Here is a 22,610-nt window from a genome sequence, read left to right on the forward strand (position 1 = left end):
CATCAGAAATACGGGCTGAAATTTATATCGAGAAAGGTCGTTCAGATTGTAAAGCAGAAATAATAACTAACTTTTATGTAGCTATGTCTAATTTATTCTCACAATAACCCTGTAAGCTGGAGGCCGTTATTATCTCCATTTTATAGCTGAGGAAGCTGAGGCAGATGAAGGTGAGCTGATTTGCCCAGTGTCACACAGTTTGTTGTCCCCCGAGGCCGGATTTGAACGCAGGTCTCTGACTGAAGGAGCTCTGTCCACTGGTGCCTTGCTGCCTCCGAGTAAGTAGTAAGGCAGGATCATGGATCTAGAGCTAGAAGGCACACTAAGGGAAACTGAGGCTCACCGAGTTCATCGTTATACAGGTAGTATACAAGAAACAGTACAAGATTCATTTTCTTTCTCCAGATTCTTATCCAGCCTTTTTTTCTACTACATCCAGTCCATCAATTAGTCAGCAAGCCGTTTATTAAATGCCTACTACAGGTCGGGCACAGTGTAAATCTGGAGGGATGCTTCTAAGGGAAAGACAGCATGTACATATAGAAATGTATACATAGTCTAGACAAGAAGGTTCTCCTGGGAAGGAATGCACTAGAAACTGGGGTGATCAGCAAAGGCTTCTTGTAGAAGACAGTATGTAAGTTGAGTCCTGAAGGAAGCTAGGATTTCAGAGAATCACAGGGAGTGAAAGGGTACCTTCCAGACATGAGAAACAAGTCCAGAAGTGCTAAGATCTATAGAAAAACAAGGATGCCAGTATGACTGGATCTCAGGTTTGGAAGTGGTGTGTAAGAAGGTAGAAAGTAGTTTCTTAGGATTAGGACCACAACTTTGTCATCAGTTGTACAGACAGTGTTGATGTGGGCCATGCTTGGTGATTGGGAGCCCAAAGGTGCCCCTTGTGGCAATTCAAGGGGCAACACTTTATTGATGTAGCCCACCTCTTAATGGTCATGTTAGTAGTGGTGATGTGGTAGTCGTGTTTGCCCTTGCTAATAACACCAAATATTTCTTTGAGTGAAAGAAACAATAATGCTGTGGGCAGATTTCTTACTTGGAGTCACCTTGCCTTCATCATCTGGTGACTTCATTTGTCTTGGCACCTTCAGGAAGGCAGTATTGAGAGCTGGAACGGACTTTAAATGACAGGCTTCATTTTTCTTGGCAGAGGCAGTAGCTTCCCTTAGTCAGTGTCAGCTCTCTAAGAGGGAGGGAGGGAGGGGGCAGGCTTTTCAGAATACTGTCCCTTTGGTGTTGGCTCTTTTGGCAGCTGTGGGCCTGATACTAAAAGCAATGGCCATTTATCCCTGGGGAAAAGGGCGGACTATTTTTACCAATCTCACCATCTTTCCTTCCAGATGCTTTGGGCAAGTCATCTCCCTGAAAGCCTAGGAGGGCTTGTCATCAGAGGGAGAGACGGGGGTCCTGATAGTAGGGGAGAAATATGAGTGGCTCTGCATGGTCTTTTAGGGGCTAGGATGAGTGAGATATGGGGTTTCAGGTATTACCTGTTTAATATTTTTACTTAGTCCATGGATAAAGGGAAGAGTGGGTAGGAGGTAGAACCTTCAGAAGAACTTAGGGGTCAGAGAATTTAGTTTCAGTAAGCTGGGGGTTAATGAAGTGGAGGTCATAACTAAGTGGGGGGGAGGGAGGATACAGAATGGACAACGGAATAAGGGGAAGAGATAGCATCCCAGGCCAAGGATAGGCAAACAAAGAGATTACATATTACATTCTGCTACCAATGTTTTAGAGTAGAGATGTCCTTAGAGCTCTGCTGGTTCTCATGAACAGCTTTCTGTTCCCAACTTTTCTTCTCCAAGTTTTTTCTTCCTTTGGCCTCCAGTTGCATAGTGACCATCTGACTGACTTATGGACTCAACACCATAACTGTATTGACTTTGGGGAGGTGGCTATGGATTTGATTGTGATTTTTCCCCTCTTCTGTACTAATAAACTAGGGTATGTTGTTTGTTACTATCTAGAACTGAGGTCCTGTTCATTTACTATTAGGCATAAAGTGTGGTCATAGTTCTTCCACATTGTCAAAGGGTGGAATGTCTTAGGTATTTCTCATTCTGCCTAGTCCTTGAGCCTTAAGGAGTTGACTAGGTTGTATGACATTAATAACTGAAATATACATTGTCTTTACTCCTGGAAACCTGGAACAAGAATAAGCCAAAGTCATTAAGGTGCATTTTTTGATGAATCTTATATAAGTAAGGAAATATAGATCTTTTGTCCTGGCAGTTTATTTATTCCTTCGAAGGAATATTATTGACCTGGATGTGTTCTAATGGCAAGGAAACTGAAGTGCTACACCTGTCAATGTTCATCCTTCTTGAGTGTATGTCTGTTTTTAGTAAAGAATTTTTAAAATCCACATTATCTGCCTCATTGATTCAATCTCTTTATGTCCTGAACCTGCATTTGGTGCCCAGTATGTACCAGACCTAAGATGAGTTTTGAAGATCTGGTTTTGAAGATCTTTAAGTGTCAAACTTAGGTATTTGATCCTACAAGTAACAGGGAGCCACAAGAGAGCTGGGTTTAACAGGATCAAATTTGTTCTTTAGGGAACTCAATTTGGGAACTATGTGGGGGATGAATTGGATTGTCAGAGGTTTGATACAAGAGGCTATTGAAATAATCCAAGTGGGAGACTATAAAAGACTTAACTAAGGTGGGAAGGGAAGGGGAGATGGCATACAGAGCCTACTATGTGCTAGGCACAGTGCTAAGTGTTTGACAGATACATTTGATCCTCATGACAGCACTGAGATAATTGTTGACCAAGGGGATGAGGAAAGACTTCCTAGAGATGGTATTAGTTGAACTAGGTTTTAAATCATGAGTAACAATTCTAAAGGTCAAGAACATTACAAGTACACAGAACAGCCCAGTGAAGGTGGAAGTGGAGATAGAGGAACAATAACAACAACATTTGACAGATGAGGAAACTGAAGCAGAGTTGAAATGACTTGCCCAGGGTCACACAACTAGTAAGTATCTAGGGCCACATTTGAACTCAGATATTCTTAACTTTCAAGTCCAGAGATATTATCCATTGCACCACCTAGCTGTTTATTACCATACTCACTGCGCGAGTGATTAGGAGGGAATGTATGGGGAAAGTGTTGTAGAGATAGAAGGTATAGCAACTGATTGGATGTGTAGTGTGGGTGAGAGTGAGCTATCACAGATGACACAAAGTTCCCAGGGTGAATAGAAATCACTTTCAGCAATAACAGGGAAGACTGGAAGAAGAATGGGTTTGGGAGGAAAGATAATGAAGGCTGTTTTGAACACATTTAAGATTGGAGTGTTCAATAGACAGTGGTGATGCAGGCCTGAAGGTCAGAAGAAAAATAAAGACTAGATATATAGCAATGGGAATCATTGGCTTAGAAAGGGTCATTGAACCTGTGGGAGCCGAGAAGATCACCGAGAAAGTGTAGAGCAGAAAGGAAAGAGGGCCCAGGACAGAGCCTTGGGGTCTACCTAAAAAGCAAAGGAGACTGAGAGGTATCATAGCACATGAACCAGGAAAGAGCGATAGCTTAAAAACCAGACAGAAAAGGAAGTATTTAGGAGGAAAGCGAGTCTCCAGAGCTTGAATTCCAAGTATTAATGATAATGATCAGCCAGGGCTGTATCTGGATTGCTGCTGCTGTTGCTTTTTTTGTTTTGTTTTATTTTATTAATGCTTTTTTCCCAACGATTTCAGCCCCTGACAGAAAGCAAACAAAACTTCCAGTCTTGTAATACAGAAATGCAATTGTGCAAAACAAACTGATCCATTAGTCATGTCTGACTAAGTATGCCTCATTCCATGGATGCTTCTCAGTATTTCCTCTCTTGTGGTTGCCACTGTTGTTGTTTTAAAGGTTGTTGTTGTTTTAAAAACACTTTCACATCCACGTTCTCCTTTGATACCATGAGAGAGGGAGAGCTGGTATCTTCATTTCCATTTAATAGGTGTTGAAACTGATGCCCAGAGTTCAAGGTAGCACCTTTCTGGTTCTAGTACCTTGAGTCTTCTGATTTATTCAGGGCTTTAGGACCTCAAGGTTCTCAACCCTGAAAAAAGAAGACACAACGGCCAAAGGGGATCAGCTCTATTAGGGCATCTCCAGTCCAGTGAAGCCATTAATCCTACAGCAATTTTGGAGAAGGGAGAGGGGGCAGGTCTAACTGACCATAGAGTGCTATAGGGGAGAAAGGAGCCTAGTACTTTATCACAAAAGGCAAGAGCAGACTACAGAAAGCAAATCTAACACCTCTTTATTGATAGTCAAAACAGATGACAAGGCAGGGCCTACTGTGGTATATCAGTGCCCTGGAGAAGGTTACACAACAGGTAGAAGGGGCTTGATAGAGAAAGGGCGAGACAAATCTATTTTTTAAAATCACAGTGAGAGTCAAAGGTAAGTCAAAACTTTTCATTTTAAATAAAGTCATCAACTCATAACTCCATGACACTTGCTTGTATCTCTCCATTGCAATTATCTCATCCTTCCTATTACCATAGTTATTTTTGTCCCTGTTTTCCACCAGTTAGATTGTAGACTCCTTGAAGGCAGGGTCTTTGCCACATCCATGCTTGGGCTGTCCTGTGTACCTGTAATGTTCTTGGCTTTTTGAATCCTTTAAAACCTAGTTCAAGTAGTGTCATCTCTAGGAAGTCTTCCCTCATCCCCTTGGTCAACAGCACTTTTTTTTAAAACCTCTCCAAACCATTTTCATGTAACATTAAATATTAAAAGCATCTGGGTTTGTGTCCTATATACCTACAAGACTGTATGTTCCTTGAGAACTGAGAATATGTCTTAGCTAACTTTCATATTTCTTCCACTTTGTGGCACTATGTTTTGCACATAAATGTGTGGCATGGTGCTCTGCACACTTAATAACAGAGGCTAAATGAACCAAGCCCCAAAGGCAGACGGTGCTCTGCACATAGTAGGCCCTCAACTGTTTGTTGAATAATCAATGAATTAGAGGATTGTTAAAACTTTCTAAGACTTTGTAGTGAGACATCTAGATAAGATGTGACTCCTCTTTGTGCACAGCAGTTACATCCTTGACTTACCATGAACAGGAAGTGCATTCTGACTGTTTTTTTCCTATAGCAGGTATTGGCTGCACTGGACTGTCTGTTTTCTTTTATCATGTGTCTCTCATGATTAGGGCAGTAATATGCTAGATGGACAACCAGGGTTCAAGATGATGAGGGTATAGCTGCATCTGTGAGACTGGACCCAGCCTTGTCCCATTCAGTTCTCTAGCCTTAGATGAGTGGCCATCTCAGCAAAGAAAGGGAGAAGATTCCCACCTCAAACAAGTGAAGAGGGTGAATTACAATTGGTATTAAATTTCCTATTATTAATATCCACAGACCCAACTCTGAAGTGCAGACTGGTTAAGCCAAGGCAGGACTTTAGTGAAACCTTGGGGGAAAGCTATGGCTGAGAATGTGGCCACACATACAAGTATGGCCTGTGTGGTCTGGCTAATCTGGGAACCCCTGGAGCCTATCTTTGTATTCTTTCTTCCTGGGAAGAAAAAACAGGAAGGGAAGGTTCAAGCTAACTACATTTTCCTCTATTATTTTCTTGCCTCCTCCTCAGTCCTCTCAGAAGAGACAATTTGGAAGTGAATTTTCCATCTTCTTCTCTGCAGGTAGTGGCTGCCAAGGGACCTGGAGAAACATCTGGGAAAGGTTAACCCCCATAGTTCCCATCTTCTACCCTCTTAAGTTCCCCTTGACCTTCAGTGGGGCTGTCCTTTGCCAAGCTCCTCCAAAATCAGTTCCTATCAATTCCAGCACCCCCTTCACCACAGATGCATTTCTGACAACCACACTGGCTAATTTGGGATAGGAAATGGGGAGGGTACAGCCACTCACTAGTTCTGACAAGAAAGCCAAAACAATATCTCTTATGCCTTAATTTGGTCTGGTAGGAGGCCAAATGCCTCATCTCTTGAGAAATTTAATGAGAGGATAAACTCACAGCTCTCCTGAGGCAACAGCAGGGACAAACTCTCAGATTTCTTTCCTAACACTGTCCCAACCTCTTAGAGGAAAAAAAAGATACACTCCTCTTTCTCTCAGTAGGTGTGGTTTCTGAGAGGTCTTCATCCCAATTTCTTGCTTAGTGAACTGCTAGGAATTAAGAGGATTTTTGGCAATTGGAAGAAGAGGAATGTGTGTCTATCCATGTACTCTGTGTCATTCATAATGCCTGTATTTGTTCATTTGACCCAGATCTCTCAGAGCTGTGGCTAAAACTGGAATAATAACCATTCCCAGCCAATTGCCAATAGCAAAATTGACCAACAGTCTTCCTAGGAATCCAAGAATCAGAGAATGTCATAACTGAAAGGGCTTTTGGACTGTCAAATGTTATAGCTGGAAGGGACCTTATATAATATATATTATTTATGTATATAATATTATTATATATTAACATATGTAATATATAATAATATATAACATAGAACATAGAATGTTATAACTGAAAGAAATCTTAGAACATAGAACATAGAGCTGGAATCCAAAGCCTTCACGTTAAAGAGGAAGACCCAAAAGAGCAAGTGATTTGTCCAATGACCCACCAAGTCAGTGACAGAACTAGAACTAGAAGACAGATCTCCACACTCCCAGTCATAGAGATGGATCTTGAAATGGAGATGGGAATTAGGAAGATGAATATGGCCAGTAGGTAGTGTGCATGAAAGCAATGTGATGATACACTGATATGACCCAAGAGTTGGTCACAATGCTTGAGATACTACTCCTCATGGCTGCTTTTGGTACTGGCTCTCAGTGGCAGTGTAGAAGTCCTCCAGCACACTTTGGAGATATTCAAACGTAGGCCGGTCTTCAGGTTTGTTCATCCAGCAGCGAGTCATGATGTTGTATAGCTCTTCAGGGCAGTTATCTGTACGAGGCATCCGGTATCCACGATCCAGGGAACGGATCACTTCAGGGTTAGACATTCCTGAAAAACAGGAGAGAAGAGTCAGATAGGGAAGGAAAAGTAGGAGCTATCCACATACTCTCACCTAATTTCACTTTTGACTTGTCATGAATTTGAGGGACAGAAAGCTGGGGTTTTAGAGGGGCTATCCATGGTCCAGAAGTAGTCTGATTTTTACCCTCAACTTTTTCCAGTCTATAATAAACCTGCAAACTTAAAAGGTCCCCAAGAGGTATGGCCTTCCTCTGTTCTCTATCTAACCTAGAGATGTTTAGATTTAGGAGGACATCCTTAATGTTCTCAAATATCTGAAGGACTGTTATGTAAAAGAGAGATTCAATTTGAACTACACAATCCTAGAGAAGAGTATGAGACTGTAGTATGGAGGCTATAAAGACGCAGATTTCACCTAATATGCAAAAGAACTTCCTAAAAACTTCCTAAAAATATGGCTGCCTTGGTAGGTGTTGAGCTGCCAGTCACTGAGGGTATTTAAGCAGAGGCTGGAAGACCACTTATCTGAGATAGTGTAGAAGGGATTCATGCACTGGACATGAAGTTGGACAAAAATTATCTCTCTTCCAGTTCTGGGGTTCCATTATCCTAGTGATCTGTCTATATCCTTTACCATAACACATATAATATATATGTACATATATGTATGCTCCATCCTTTTCGTGGTGATGGTCACTTGCTACAAGTGGTACTGAAAAGAGTGGTAGCCTGGCTGCTCTAACTAGACTTCACAGGACCATCTATACTTTTGGCTTTCTACTTTTTAGCTGAAGTGAACTGGTTTTTTGTTTTTTGGTTTTTTTGGAAAGCATGTCCTGGAAACTGGCTTATAGTAATTATTATTAATTTTTTTTAGAGGCAATCAGGGTTAAATTACTTGCCTAGGGTCATACAAATAGTAAAAGTCTGAGGCCAAATTTGAATTTAGATCCTCCTGACTTGAGGGTCAGTGCTCTGTCTACTACTCCACCTAGCTTCCCCTGCTTATTTTTTTTTATTTTTTATTTTTTAATGTTAAACAATCACTGCCATACAATTGAGTTCCCCTGCTTATAGTAATTAAAGTCTAAAAGAGTCTAATTGGTAAGCCAAAAGAGCAGCTTAATAATAAAAATGCTAGTTACAATAATATATGATTTTTATATAGCCCTGTATTGTTAAAAAAAACCAAAACACTTTATGTATACATTATCTCGTCTGATCTTCATAGTACCTCCTGTGAAATTCATTATCCGTGTTTTTACAGAAGGGGAAAAAAGAGATCCAGAGAAGGGGACATGGCAATCAAGGCCAACCAATTAGAATGTAGAAGGAAGGAAGTAAGCAATTACTATATGCCAGCTACTGTGCTAAGTGCTTTAGAAATATTATCTCATTTGATCCTCACAACAATCCTGGGAACTAAGTTCTAACCATTTTACAGTTGAGGAAACTGAGGCAAATACTGGTTAAGCATCACCTAGAGTCACTAAGCTAATATATGTCTGAGGCTGGATTTGAACTCAGAGGTTCCAGACTTCAGGCCCAGCACGTTATCCACTGTGCCACCTAGCTGCTTGGCAACAGTAGAACAGGACAAAGGGAGTTGGAAGGTCTGAAGCACTAGTTATCCAGATACTTTCCTCCAGCAGAGGAATATGGTAGTGCAAGTGGAAAAAACATCTTGGTTTTAGATTCAGAAGGCTTGGGTTCCAGTTCTGGCCCCACTAGGTACTAGCTGACTGACTCTGATTTTCTTTTCTTTCTTTGGGCCTCAGATTCCCCACCTGGGAGGGCTGCTATGAAGGTCAAATGAGATAATGAATGTAAAACATTTGGTAATCATAAAGTGCTATGTAAAACTCACCCATTAACATAAAGAGTATTTTTAGTAAATTGCTACTGTTTTTTTTAATTAACTGGGGCTCTGCCTCTTTTTGATTGTGATCTGGTTTCATTTTCTTCATTTGTAGAATGAAGGTATTGAACCCAAATAACTGGAGAAATAATAATTGCTCATGGGTAGGCTATTAATATGTTAAAAATGACAATACTTTCTGAATTAGTTTTCTTATTTGGTGCATAATTACCAAATGATTACTTTATGGAGCTAGAAAAAATATCATTTGGAGAAACAAAAGGTCAAAAATTTGAAGGGAAATAACCCCAAAAATAGTGGGAAGGAAGGGGCAGTCTTTTTATATACTTAAAATAAATAATAATCAAAACTATTTGTTACTGGTGGAAAAATGGAGAGGTTGATCAGTGGAACAAATTAAATATATAGCATTCAGAAACAAATAAACATAATAGCATAGTGTTTTTCATTCATTCATAATGTTCAACAAACACAAAGACTCTAGCTACTGCAGTATGAGCTCATTATTCAGCAAAAAAAACTCTTGGAAAACTATAAAGTATTCCAGTAGAAATTAGATATAGACCAGATTCACACATCATATATCAAGATAAGCTTCAACTGGATATGTGACTTAGATATAAAAGGTCATATCATAAACATATTAGAGAAGCAAAAAAGAAATTACTGTTTACAACTATCAGTAGGGGAAGAGTTTATGAACAAAGAAGGTATGAAGAGGATCACAGAAGATTAAATGGAAAATTTTGATTACATAAAATTAAAAGGCTTTTATACAAACAAATATAGGTTTAACAAGAAGTTAAAATGAGAAGGGCAACAGTTAATTAGGAAAAATATCTGTGGAATGTTTCCCTAATAAAGGTCTCATCTCAAAGATATATAAGAAATGAGTTCAAATTGATAAGAACAAGAGCCATTTCCCAATAAATAAATTTTCAAAGGATATGAACAGGTAATTTACAAAGAAATAAATCTAAGGTATTAACAACCAAATAAAAAATGCTTCAAGTCACTTAAAAACCACAGAAATGAAAGTTAAAGAGGTTTGATCTTATACCCATCAGACTGATAATGATGACCCCCCCCAAAATATAACAAATGTTGGAGGTACTATGGTAATACAAGCATACTAATGAACTTTTGATGAATCTGTGAATTGGTACAGTCACTCCAAAAAGCAGAAAGGAACTGTGCCCAAAAAGTCACTAAATTGTGCCTACTCTTTGACCCAGGAATATCACTATTAATCATATACTCCAAAGAGACTAAAGGAAGAGAGAAAGCTCACAAATGTACAAAAATATTTACAGCAGCTCTTTTTGTATTGACAAAGAACTGGGAGTGCCATCAATTGAGGAAGATCTGACAAATTGTGATGTGACTTTAAAGGAATATTATTATGCCAAAAGAAATAATAAAGGGGATGGTTTCAGAGAAACATGCAAATTCATACTAATAGATGTAGAATGAAGAAGGAAGGATTATGAGGACAGTTTATACAATAATAACAATGTTTTGATACCACAAACAACTTTGAAAGACATAAGAACTCTTAAGTAATATAATAAACAACCATGATCCCAGAGGATCAATGAAGTTTGCTACTCACCTCTTGACAGAAAAGTAATAGACTCAAAATTCAGAATGAACCATCTATTTTTGGACATGGACAAAGTGGAAATTTCTTTTTGCCTGACCACATTTTTGTTACAAGGGTCTCATCTTTTTCTTTCTTTCTTTCTTCCTTCCTTCCTTCCTTCCTTCCTTCCTTCCTTCCTTCCTTCCTTCCTTCCTTCCTTTCTTTCTTTCTTTCTTTCTTTCTTTCTTTCTTTCTTTCTTTCTTTCTTTCTTTCTTTCTTTCTTTCTTTCTTTCTTCCTTTCTTCCTTCCTTCCTTCCTTCCTAATTTGGAGGGAGAACAAATAGCAATAGAATTCTTTGCTCACAAAAAGATGAGACGAGAACAGAATAATAAAAGGTACTACAAATAGGACAGCTTTGAAAGTTACATGTTAAGTTTATTACATTCTTAAAAAGAAAAGCAGGTTCTACATATTAGAAGTTCATAGTTTCATGTACAATCCCTTCCTGTTCTATAACATATATAGAAATGCTCAAAATTAAAATAAAGGTAAATAAAATGAAGATAATAATCTCTAAAGCTCCTTTTAGTTCTAGTTTCTATGTAATAATGACTCACAACTGTGTAGTATAAACCATTTTCTTTATAAAAATCGTTTTGAAGTGACCAGAACAGTCTTCTCTGGTCAGGGATACAATGGCAAATTCCTATTCTCCAGCTTTATTTTTTCAATATTATCGTCAAAAGCAGAACTCTGTATTGCCAGCCTCATAGGACTATTAAAAAGCTTCAAGGAGATCATGAGTAAGGCAGTTTGCAACTGTAAAGCATTATAAAACTGTAATCAGTTTTGCATACAGGCTAGATTTGTTCTCCAGATTTAATTTTTAGATTTTATGTTAGGGATACACCTTATATTTAGGATTACATAATATTAATGTACCCCTGGCAAATGGATCTTCCGAAAGCATTGCATACACATATTATTTCAAGGCTCAACAATTTTTAATTGTTCTCTAAATCCCATTTCATTGAGCCCAAGCTTCTCTGATATGCTTTTAAGGCCCTCATTATTCTAGCTTCATAATCTTCACCCTCTCCTCACTTTTCCCTCATTCCAAAATATAATTCCTTTGCTCCTGAAGGCATCATCTTCCTTACCTGGATAGGGAATCCGGCCATAAGTGACTATCTCCATCAAGAGGATGCCGAAGGACCACACATCTGACTTGATGGTAAAGGAGCCGAAGTTGATGGCCTCTGGAGCTGTCCACTTGATGGGAAACTTAGCTCCTGGTGGAGGATAGAGTTTAGTCAGAAGAGTTAACTGCAGGGACAGGGGTGAGGGACAATTATGGTGTGAATGAGATCCCCAAATGATCAGCATCTGTCCCCTGGTCCAGCAGTTGCACCACCCTGAAGATCCAGTGTCCATTCTACCCTTGGATACACCCAGGCACTTTCAGGTAGAGGTCTTGGAGGGCAGTTAGGAAGTGAAATCCAACTGTATGTGTTGGCTTTCTTGAACACATCAATAATCTTGATGTAGGTGTTCCCCACACTGAGTTTGATCTCAGTCCTTCCACTTAGTAATAGCTAGCTTCAGGAGGCATTATCAGAATTAAATAAGATAATATAGGTAAATACACACACACACACACACACACACACACACTTTGTAAAAATAAGACTATAAAGAGGAAAACTTACATTTACATGGATCAATACTTCAAAGTTCTGAGGAAGTATTTTGAAAACTTGAAAGCATCATACAAATGTAAGTTAGTATTATTTTTGGACCACACCTGTGATTTCACTGATATAAGGGATTCCATAAGGAGATTCTCCCAGCCAATGCAGATTGATTTCTGGTTTGTAATTTATAGGTGTAAAGGAGGAGTTCTTAGACTTTTTTTCTTTTTTTTAGGGTCATGGACTCCTGTAGCAGTCTGATAAAATTTATAGTCCTCTTCTCAGAAGAATGTTTTTAAATGTATAAAATATAGTACACAGGATCACAAGAGAAACCATTTGTATTATTGAAATACAATTATCAAAATATTTTTTAAAACAAGTTCACAGACCCTAGATTAAGAACCCTTGTCTTAAGGAGTTGCTAGAAGTAGCAAGAGGCAACTAGGTGGTTCAGTGGATAGTGTTGGGCCTGAAGACAGGGAGACATAAGTTCAAATCCAATCTCAGATATGTACTGACTATGTGACCCTGGGCAAGTCATTTAAGCTCTGTTTTCTTAACTTTGAAATGTGGATGATAATGGGATCAAAAAAGTAATATTTGCAAAACGCTAAGCAGTGCTTAGTATGTGTGTATATATATATGCACATGAAATAACCCTAGGCAAGTTATTTAACCTCTTAGAAGAAAGGGAAAGTAATATGCATATATATCCATGTATATATGGTATGTATGCACATGTATAATACACATATAATAACACACTATATATGATATATAATATATATAACATGTAACAGATATGTGTATATGTACGCATATATACTATGTCTATATAATGTATATTATATAATAAAATATAAAATACTTATATAATATATGCATACATTTCTATATTATACAATGCATACTTATGTTGTATGTATATATGTATAGACATCTACATGTATATGATAATACATTATATAACTATATATTATATATAATACTGTATATAATATGTTATATAAAGATATTACATATAATATGCCGTTTCTCTTGCCTTCCAAGAGGTTAAGTGATTTGCCCAGGGTCACACAGTCAGTATATACCAGAGGCAGGCCTTGAACTCAGGTCTTCTTGAGTCTGAGACCAATTCTTTATTCATTATTCAACACTCCTACTCAGTCATTATTATTATATTAGTGAGTTCTCCCACCACTAGCATACACTGAAGGCCCTCCTCGTCTTTGATAAATGGTTTCATGAATAGCTAAAGCTCCCCCCCAAAAAAAAGATCCCTAGTGTCCAATCTTCTGATGATGAGCCTTTCAACTCTTAGCTAACTTGGTCCTTACGCAACAGGCACACAATCAATCAATGAATAGTCCTCCCTTTGAAGCTTTCCCAGTTTAGGAGGATTGATGAGTTGCTCTTTCAACCCTTGGAACTTCTGGCATACACTCTGGGCTTTTTGACCACTTGATGTTTTCTTCTAAGTGTTTATAAATATTTTGGGAGTGGTGATACTCAACATAGAGTACATAAACACAAAATTGTACTTATGTTTTTTGGAGAGGTTATTGGTGTTCTTATTTTTTGATAAAAGGCATGTGATATCTAGGAAAGCTATATAAGTGATAAGGCTTTCATCTGAAAGGAAGGTAGTGAAATGATTTGCTATGACTGATAAGCCACCGGGAAATGTTGAAGTCAATAATTATGAATCTTATCCAGGCCTGTTGCTTTCCACTTCTGCAAAGAAACTAGTATTTCAGTCATTGCCTTTGATGGTGCTTTTTTGTCATTCATTTTATATACATTTCACTAGCAGTCTGCTTTGTGTTTGATCTAGTAAACTGGGTTCTTGCAACCATAAAGACAACTAGAAAATTTCTCTTTTATTATTTTTTCATGGGTGTTCTTTTTCCTCTGACTTTTTTGATTTTCAAACCTCTGTGCTGAAGTTAGATGGTTGTAAATTATTTTTATTTTTTTCTTTTATCTGCTCTTTCTCCTTTTTTCATGTCTGCTCTTTTTCTCTCCTTTTCTCCTCTCTTTTTCTTTTTCTTTTCTTTTTCCTTCCCTTTCCTCCCCTCTCCTCTCTCTTTTTCCTCTCTCTCCCCTTTTCCTTCCCTCTTCTATCTTCTCCCTCCCTCTTCTGTCTCTACCCCCTCCTCTCCTTTCCTCCCTCCCTTTCTTTTTTTCCCTTTTTCTTCCCACTGTACTTTTTTTCTCCTCTCTCTTCTCCTTCATCTTGTTCTGAAACCTCCCCATCCTGGTCTTTGAATTTCAGTCTTTTTCTCTGTCATTTCACAAAGTATACATTCAGTGAAACCAGTCCCTTCTAAGAGAAAAATCATTCCCACAACTTTAAAAGGTAAGGCTAGGTGCTCTCCTATCTGCTCCTCCTGGGTTGGCCAAGATCTCCTGCACTCAAAGCAGTTCGACCTCCATTCTCATTCATAGCTCATCCTGCTCCCTACACCTGAGATCTGGCCTGAAATCTACCCCATGAGTCACTAATGGTCCAGGCAGCCAAGTATAAACTCCCATTAGGATAATCAAATTTTTGAACCTGAGGTTGAGGAGACAGGTCACTTTTGAAGAAGAGAGTTATAAACTCATATATCTAAAAAAAGGGCTGTCCACCTGTCCATTTTACAGAGAGGGAGAGCGTCTGCCCAATGCCACACAGATGGTAAGATTTGGGATTCAAATGCAGACCCCCTCTGACTCCAAATCCAAAGCTCTTTCAAATGTGCCACTCTGTTTCTAGCCTCCTCATTTGGCAGATGTAGAAACAGTCTCAAAGACATTAAACGACTTGCCTAAAGTTGCTCAAGTAGTTAGCGTTAGGGAGGGGCAAGGACTGAAGTCTAAGGCTCACCCTCTTTGTCCCTGGCTGATCCACAAGGTTGAGGCCTGAGAAAAAGGAGATGTCACACTGGGCATGAAGAAGGTTGTAGCAGGATAACTAAGGGGAAATTCAGGGAGAGAGAAAAGAAGCCATGATAGGACCTACCTTCTCGAGCATTGTATAGGTTGTCCTCAATGAGCCGAGCCAAGCCAAAGTCAGCAATCTTACACACCAGGGCCGAGTTGACGAGGATGTTGGCTGCTCTTAAATCTCGGTGGATATAGTTCCTCAACTCAATAAAGGCCATTCCCTCAGCAATCTACAATGCCAAGAACAGAGACAACCACTCTTAAACGTAAACCAAATTTGAAGCAGCAGAGGAGGAGCTAACCAAGTAAGTGTTATCCATTGTCTTCCTCCCCTCCCAGAACCCTTCTGGACCCGGACTAAGATAAGCTTGGGTCCACTAAGACCATTTGGGCTTGGATCAGCTGTTGGACTTCTAAATTGTTAGTCTTGCACCTTGGACAAATGATCATCCAGCCATGAGGTGATCATGATCATGTCACCTTTTGGACAACTCCAGTTAAATTCTTTCCCACATTGAATTGAAATCTGTCTCCTTATAACTTTGAACACAGGCTGCCCTAGAGGGTGGAAGTTTCCCCATGCCTGGAGGTCTTCTAGTGGAGGCTGACTGACCACTTTTCAGAAATGTTGTAACCAGGCTTGACCCCTGCTCTGGTAAAGGTGGGACTTTCCCCTCCACAACCCTTTCCAGGTTTGAGATTCTGTGTTTACTTCATCCTATCCTTGAAATGATTGGATATTCATTTTGTGCAGATTTTGTATTTAGCTGCTTACATGTTTCTCTTTCCTTGAGGGTAGGGTTGTTTTTTTCTTTTTTTTTACCTTATCCTTAACCTAAAACAGTATCTGGATTGTAAGTGCATTTAAATGCTTGCTGAATTGAATTGAATGAACCTCTGAGATCACATAGAATAAAGATGTTCCTTCTTCCCCATGACAGTCCTGTACATAAATTTGGCCAGAAATCCTGAGAGTCTTCCCCTCCAAGATTCATTTTTTTTTTTAAAGAGGCCATTCTTTGCTTCAGTTATTTTTAGTTAAGCTTTAATCATTGAATGGGTGTTGCCTCAGTCAAACTGAGACCTCTTAAAAGACCTTAGCTTGAAAAGACCATGGTCCCCCACTGCATCCTGGACCATCTCCAGTTGTCCTGATCCATATCTGGTCTCTGGACCAAAATGGCTCCGGAGGAGAAAGTGAGGCTGGTGACTTTGCACAGCCCTTCCTCACTTACATCTAATTTACTTGCACATCATGGCATCACCTCCCTGATGTCATGGTTCTCTTCGAGAACAAAGGACAAATAGTAGCCTATCAATTCCTCCCCTACCCCCATCATCTGTTCTTTTCTAAGCTAAACATCCTTGGGATAATTGACTCTGTCAGTGTTAACTCAAATCACTTGGACAAGCTGGTTGACCAAACACATTTTTTTTTTTTTGCAGACACACTGACAAACAGTTCATTTTTGATCTAGGGACAAATGCAGTAACAGTGAAACTTCAAAAATGGTCTGAGTAAAGGGACTTTAGAACACAGAGTATTATTAAAGCTGGAGGAAGAGCCCAGGGAACTAGGGATTTAAATCCAATTCCTGACTCCAAACATAATGTTCTTTCTGTAGCATGATACCACCTTAGAAGGTGAATACAAAATGTTGGAGCTTGAAGGGAACTTGGAACATAGAGCTGGAAGAAAACTTATAACTCTTCCGATCCAACTTCTTCATTTCACAGATGAGGAAACAGACCCAGAGAAGGGGCATTAAGTACCTAAAGTTATAGACTAAGAGGCAGGACTTGGCTTTCAAACTCATGCTATCTTATTAAAGAGGAACCCAGGTAATCAGAACTGTCAGATAACTGGGAATGCTTTTTTAGTTCACTTTGAGGGGATGGAAGCAAATGACAAGGAAATCAGTTCATACCAGGGATTAAATACAAAAATCAATCTCTAGGACACAGGTTGAGTTATAGACCGGAGATCTAAGTGGCACAATGGCTACAGCATGGTACTCATATCACAAAGACATGAGTTTGAATCTTGCCTCAGTCAATTTATCTGTCTGATCCTATAAAAATCACTTATTTTCTCTCAGAATAAGTTTCTTCATCTTTAAAATGAGGATAAGAGTAATAATAACCTGTTGGTGATATCATAAAAAAATTAGAGGAGCAAGAAAGAAATTACCAAGAAGATCTATGAATAGAAGAGTTCATGACCAAACAAGAGACACATAAGGTAAAGTCAACAGCTTGATTAAGTAAAATTAAAAAGTTTTTGCACAAACAAAAGCAATGAAGTTAAAATTAGAAGAGAAACAGTTAAATGGGGAAAAATCTTTGTAACAAGTTTCTCGGATAAAGGTCTCATTTCTAAGATATATAAGGAACTGATTCAAATTTCATTCTCCATTTGACAAATGATCAAATGATATGTACAGGCACTTTTTCAGAGGAAGAAATCCAAGTTATCAATATGAAAAAATGTTCCAAATCACTATTATTTTGAAAAATACAAATTAATACAATTATGAAATTCTACCTCATACCCTTCAGAGTGGCAAAGTTAAAAAAAGAGAATGACAAATGCTGGAGGGTCTATGGGAAAACAGGTATATTAGTGTACTATTGATAGAACTGTGAACTGTTCCACCCAATATGGAAAGCAATTTAGAATTATATCCAAACAACTATTAAGCTGCCCAAAGAAATCAAAGAACGAGGAAAAGGAATTATATATACAGAAATATAGCAGCTCTTTTGTGGTGGCAAATATTTGGAAACTGAGGGGGTGCCCATCAATTGGGAATGGCTGAATAAGCTATGGCATATGAATGTGATGGAGCTACTATTATTCTGAAAGAAATGAGCAAGGTGATAGGTTCAGACAAACCTGGGGAGATTTATATGAATTCATGCGGAGTGAAATGAACAGAACCAGTACAACAATTTATTCAACCACAATAATAATGTAAAACAAACCACTTTGAAAGACTTAGGAACTCTGATCAATACATTGACCAACCACAATTTCAGAGGACTTCAAAGGAAACAGTCTATTCACCTCGTGATAGAGGGGCGATAATTCAGAATGCCAATTGAGATACTTTTTTTTACATGTCTAATGCAGGAATTTGTTTTGTTTGACTATACAAGTTTGCCCCATGGGTTTTGTTTTTCTTGATTTTTCAATGTGGAGTGGTGGAGGAGTTTGAGAAAAATAGGAGGGAAAAGAGGTAGATTTTCATTAAAATAAAATAAAATTTAATTTAAAAATAAGAAGACCTACCTCACAATGTTGCTGTGGATCTAAGGGGATATACATATAAAGCCCTTAGTAAGTTTTGTAAAACCTATAAATGTTAACTATTATTCTTACTAGGATTGGAACTGTGATTTCATTAGTTATAGGAAACTCTTGGGTGAGAAAACTCCATTTACCAATGAAGGATGGTGCCTTCTTTGCAACTTAAGAGTTTTAGAGAGTTAAATAATTTGTCCAAGACTACATAGCCAGTATATATTTAAGGTGACACTGGAACCTGTCTTTTTGGCTCTGAGGCAACTCTAAGGTCCATTAGGTCAATTATTACTAAAAGGTTTCTGGCCTTATCTAACTGGTGAAACTCAATTAACTGGAATTCCATTCCAAAGAAGTTTTTATAACCTGAGTTTTGCTCTATTTAATCAGTGTAGAGAGGACAGAGAGAGTAGCCTATGCACCCAGGGACTTGAGGACCTCCAATCAAGATAGTGGTGTCCTAAGTAAGCTACACCAGTAGATGGCAGCAAATGAACACCATTGTCACAAAGCCAAACAGTGGATCAGAATCTGATTCCTGGTTGGACTTTCTGGGAATCTTTTAGGCTCAAAGGACATAGAAATGGAAGGGGCCTTAAAGGCCATCTGTTTCAATTCCCTCATTTTACAGATGAGGAAACTGAGGTCCAGATCGCTAAGATTACAGAGTTAGGTTTTAAACGCAGATTTCTGAACTCCAAAAACTAATGTTTTTTTCCTTAACACCATATTCTTAACCTGGGGGTCTGTACATGGATAGAATTCAGGGAGCCCTTAAGCTTGGATGGGGAAAGATTATAGCTTTATTTTCAGTGACTACTAGGTGAAATTTAGCATTTCTTTCAATTATTTAGAACCATTATTCTGAGAAGGGGTCCATAGACTTTACTAGATTGCCAAAGGGATCCACAAAACACACACACACACACACACACACACACACACATACATACAAAGGTTAAGAACATCAGCTTTGCACTGTGTGCTGACTTTGTAGTCAGAGCTTGGGGATTGGACTTTTGGCTAAATCACTTACTACCTGTGTCATTAGGAAAAGACATTTAACCTGTCTGGGCTTCAGTTTCTTTATCTGTAAAATGGAGAAGGTTGGACTAGATAACATCTTGGGCCCCTCCAAATCCAGCTCCAAATTTATGATTCTATACACCACGCTACCTTTTACGGACTTCTGGGTGCTGCTGGCCTCTAGGGGCTCAATTCAACTGAATAAGTATGTATTCATTTATTGAGGATTCAGTTGTCAGGATCTGAATCCTCAGGATGCTCTGAGGTAAGCTATCACCATCGGTATCACCGATGAACATTCACCAGGGGTTGGATTGGCCTTATGTCAGATTGTCTCCATGTAGTAGGAAGGTCATGAGAACAGGAGATCTGATCTCTGGGCCTGGCTCAGCCTTGGTGTGTGACCTTGGGCAAATCTCATTATCACTCAGGGCTTCATTTTCTTCTTCTTTCAAGTGATCCATTTGATCTGTACACCTTTAATTCCTTCCTTTTCCTAACATAGTGAGTTAGTGACTATGCCACGACTGGACAGGAAGTCTATGGGCTCTTTCCAGTGGTCATTATTAGGTTTTTTATCCTGACATTCTATATTGTAAAGACTTTTCTTCCTCTGATAATCTGTATTTTAAAGTTGGGAACAAATTAGTTTATTGTCTTCCATGGAGTACTGCATGGAAATTTCAGAGCCTCATTTCCATATTGTTCTCCTAAGAATCCCAGGGGAGGTAGGTTCACTTATTGCATATAGTTTGCCAGCCTTAGGTTTGCATAGTCAAAGCCTCTCTGCATTTCCCTCCCTGCATTGTTCTTAGGGATCCAGCCCTTCCCTGTGCTCATTGTAGCATTTCTGGGATAGAAAACCTTCCCATGCTCAGGTATGGCTTCCCATCCTCCTTTCAAGGCCTTCCTTGATGTCCTCAAAGAGAAGTATCTCTTTCTCCTTTACATGTTCATAGCACTTTTTGGGACCTTACTCAGGGTTCATACTGCATCCTACCTTGTCTTGGTATTTCTGTCTTATCTCCTTACCAGGATGTAAGTTCTTGAGAAAAGGGATTGTAGATTCCTCACGTTCTTATCCTTAACGGACCTTGCACATAGGTACCCAATTAATATATGTGAATGAATGAATGCTCTTGAATCTAAATGTAATCCTTTCCCCACTACATCTCATGGAATATAAACTCCCTGATAGCAGGAATTGTTCAATTCTTTGTATTTATATTCCTGGAGCAGCTGGGTGGTACAGTGGCTAGAGCTTCAGACCTGGAATCAGGAAGATCTTAGTTCAAATCTGGTCTCAGACACTTACTAGCTTTGTAACTCTAGGCAAGTCACTTAAGCCTGTTTTCCTCAATTTCCTTATTTGTAAAATGACCTGGAGAAGGAATTGGCCAACCACTCTAGTATCTTTGCCAAGAAAGCTCCACATAGGGTCATGAAGAATAAGAAACAACTGAACAAGAACATTTATATCCCCAGAACCTAGCATTGTGCCTGGAAAATTAAAGGTGCTTCATCAATGTTTGTTTATTGATTGATTGATCATATGCTGTTTGGATCATAGTTATTTGTGTCATCGCTAGGGGCGCCCTTCCCCTTAGCATCTCCTCTTGTTGCAACCTTTCCTACCCCAATCCTTGGTCTTTACACTTTACAATCTGACCTGTCTATATGCTCTGCAATCCCCTGGCATTATTATCTGACCTACATATATAAATTAAGGACCGTTGGGCCTTGCTCTCCACCCTATCACTGCACCCTTAGACTTCAGCTGAACTTTCTTTGGAGTATCATCTCTCTTAATTACAGTGTGACCTTCTTGGGATTAGGAACTCTCTCACTACTCATTATCCTCAGCATTTAGCACACTGCTTGACACACAGTGTTTGATAAATACTATTTTTCATTCATTCATGCCTTATTTTTCCTACGACTGTAAGGTTAATGAGGCTAGGGACTGTGTCTTATGTATCTTTATGTTTTCTCCATGGTCCAGCACACAGTAGGCACTGAAGAAATGTTTAAATGAATGAACAATCCAGACAAGCAGAGAACAGAAGGAAGAAACCTCAGAGCTGGGAGGAACCTTGGAGATCACCTAGCTGTATCTCCTCATTTTACATAGAGAATACTGAGACCCAGACAGATGAAGTATCTTACCCCATGTCACACCCAGTATTACTGGGACCAGAAATGGCCTTAAGAGTCAAGACTGTCTCCATGTAGTAGGAAGGACAATCTTTTAAAGAGGAGAATTAAGTAACAGACACAGGGTCCTAATCTAAATCCAGTGCTTCTCCCACTGAGCTTCCACACTGTGGAGACCCCAAAGGAAAACAGCAAGGGGGATAGAAAAATGGGTCCTTCCCATGACATCACGGATAATGGGGAGGGGTAAAGAATTTCCCAAGGAGGTTACCCTCTCACCTGGGCTGAGAAATCGATGAGCTTGGGTAGGGGTTGTTTTCGGCCTTCATCACTTTTCAGAAAGTCCAGCAGGCTTCCTAGTTGGGAGGGGGAAGGGTAGGAGAGAGAGCTGAACGGGGGTTCAGGGGCCAGTTGGCTCCACTAACCAACCCTGGTTCCCCAGCTCTACTAGGTAGCTCTTCCCAGGATATGTCAGAGGTAGACCTTGAGTCCAGGTCTCCTGAGTCCAAGGCAGTGCTGTATGTACCATACCTCACAGTACCTCAATAATTTCTTCCTGACTAGACTGCTAACTTCCCTTCTTTGGAATCCCTGAAGTTTCCAGCTCAGGGCAGGACACAGAGTCTTTCCTCCAGCACAATGAATTAGGGTGATGATCCTAGCTTCTTGCCCTCATCTCTTCTCACCAAGGGCAAGGGAATTACCCTTCCAAATCTTCCTCAGATGGTGCATTGGGGACTTCTCTCTCTTTTCTAGGCTGTATTCAATGAATTCATCCCCCAACCCCTCCTTCCTTAGCTGCAAGTGAGCTCTCCTTCATCTGATCTCTTTTTATTTCCCTAAGTACTTCAATCATGGAAATATAGAGTTTCAAGAGTTGGAAGGGCATTAATAGAATAGTATCCAGAATTAGGGAGTTTCATAAAAGCATCTAAGTGCTATGTCAGAGGGAAGGAAGAAATGACCAACTTCCATGTTTCTGTGGCTAGGCTAGGGACAGGGAGTGGAACTAAATTGACTGGGGCAGAAGGAATGAAGGCTTCCTGGAGGAGGCATTTGAT

General features: G+C 39.3%; 1 protein-coding gene across 5 annotated transcripts in view; it reads right to left on the reverse strand.

Annotated features, from left to right (window-relative positions):
• Positions 1-4,270: 4,270 nt before the first annotated feature.
• Positions 4,271-22,610, reverse strand: part of HCK (HCK proto-oncogene, Src family tyrosine kinase) — a 58,375-nt gene continuing 40,035 nt past the window's right edge. For all 5 annotated transcript variants that reach the window (XM_072631612.1, XM_072631611.1, XM_072631610.1 and 2 more), the window contains 4 exons: positions 21,829-21,905; positions 15,142-15,295; positions 11,604-11,735; positions 4,271-7,007 (listed from right to left, as the gene is read on the reverse strand). In XM_072631612.1, the coding sequence (XP_072487713.1) occupies positions 6,805-7,007; positions 11,604-11,735; positions 15,142-15,295; positions 21,829-21,905 (566 nt within the window). In that variant the 3' untranslated portion in view covers positions 4,271-6,804. The remainder of the gene's footprint in view (positions 7,008-11,603; positions 11,736-15,141; positions 15,296-21,828; positions 21,906-22,610) is intronic.

This window comes from Notamacropus eugenii, chromosome 1, assembly GCF_028372415.1.
Source record: "Notamacropus eugenii isolate mMacEug1 chromosome 1, mMacEug1.pri_v2, whole genome shotgun sequence".
In the NCBI taxonomy this organism is placed as follows: Eukaryota; Metazoa; Chordata; class Mammalia; order Diprotodontia; family Macropodidae; genus Notamacropus; species Notamacropus eugenii.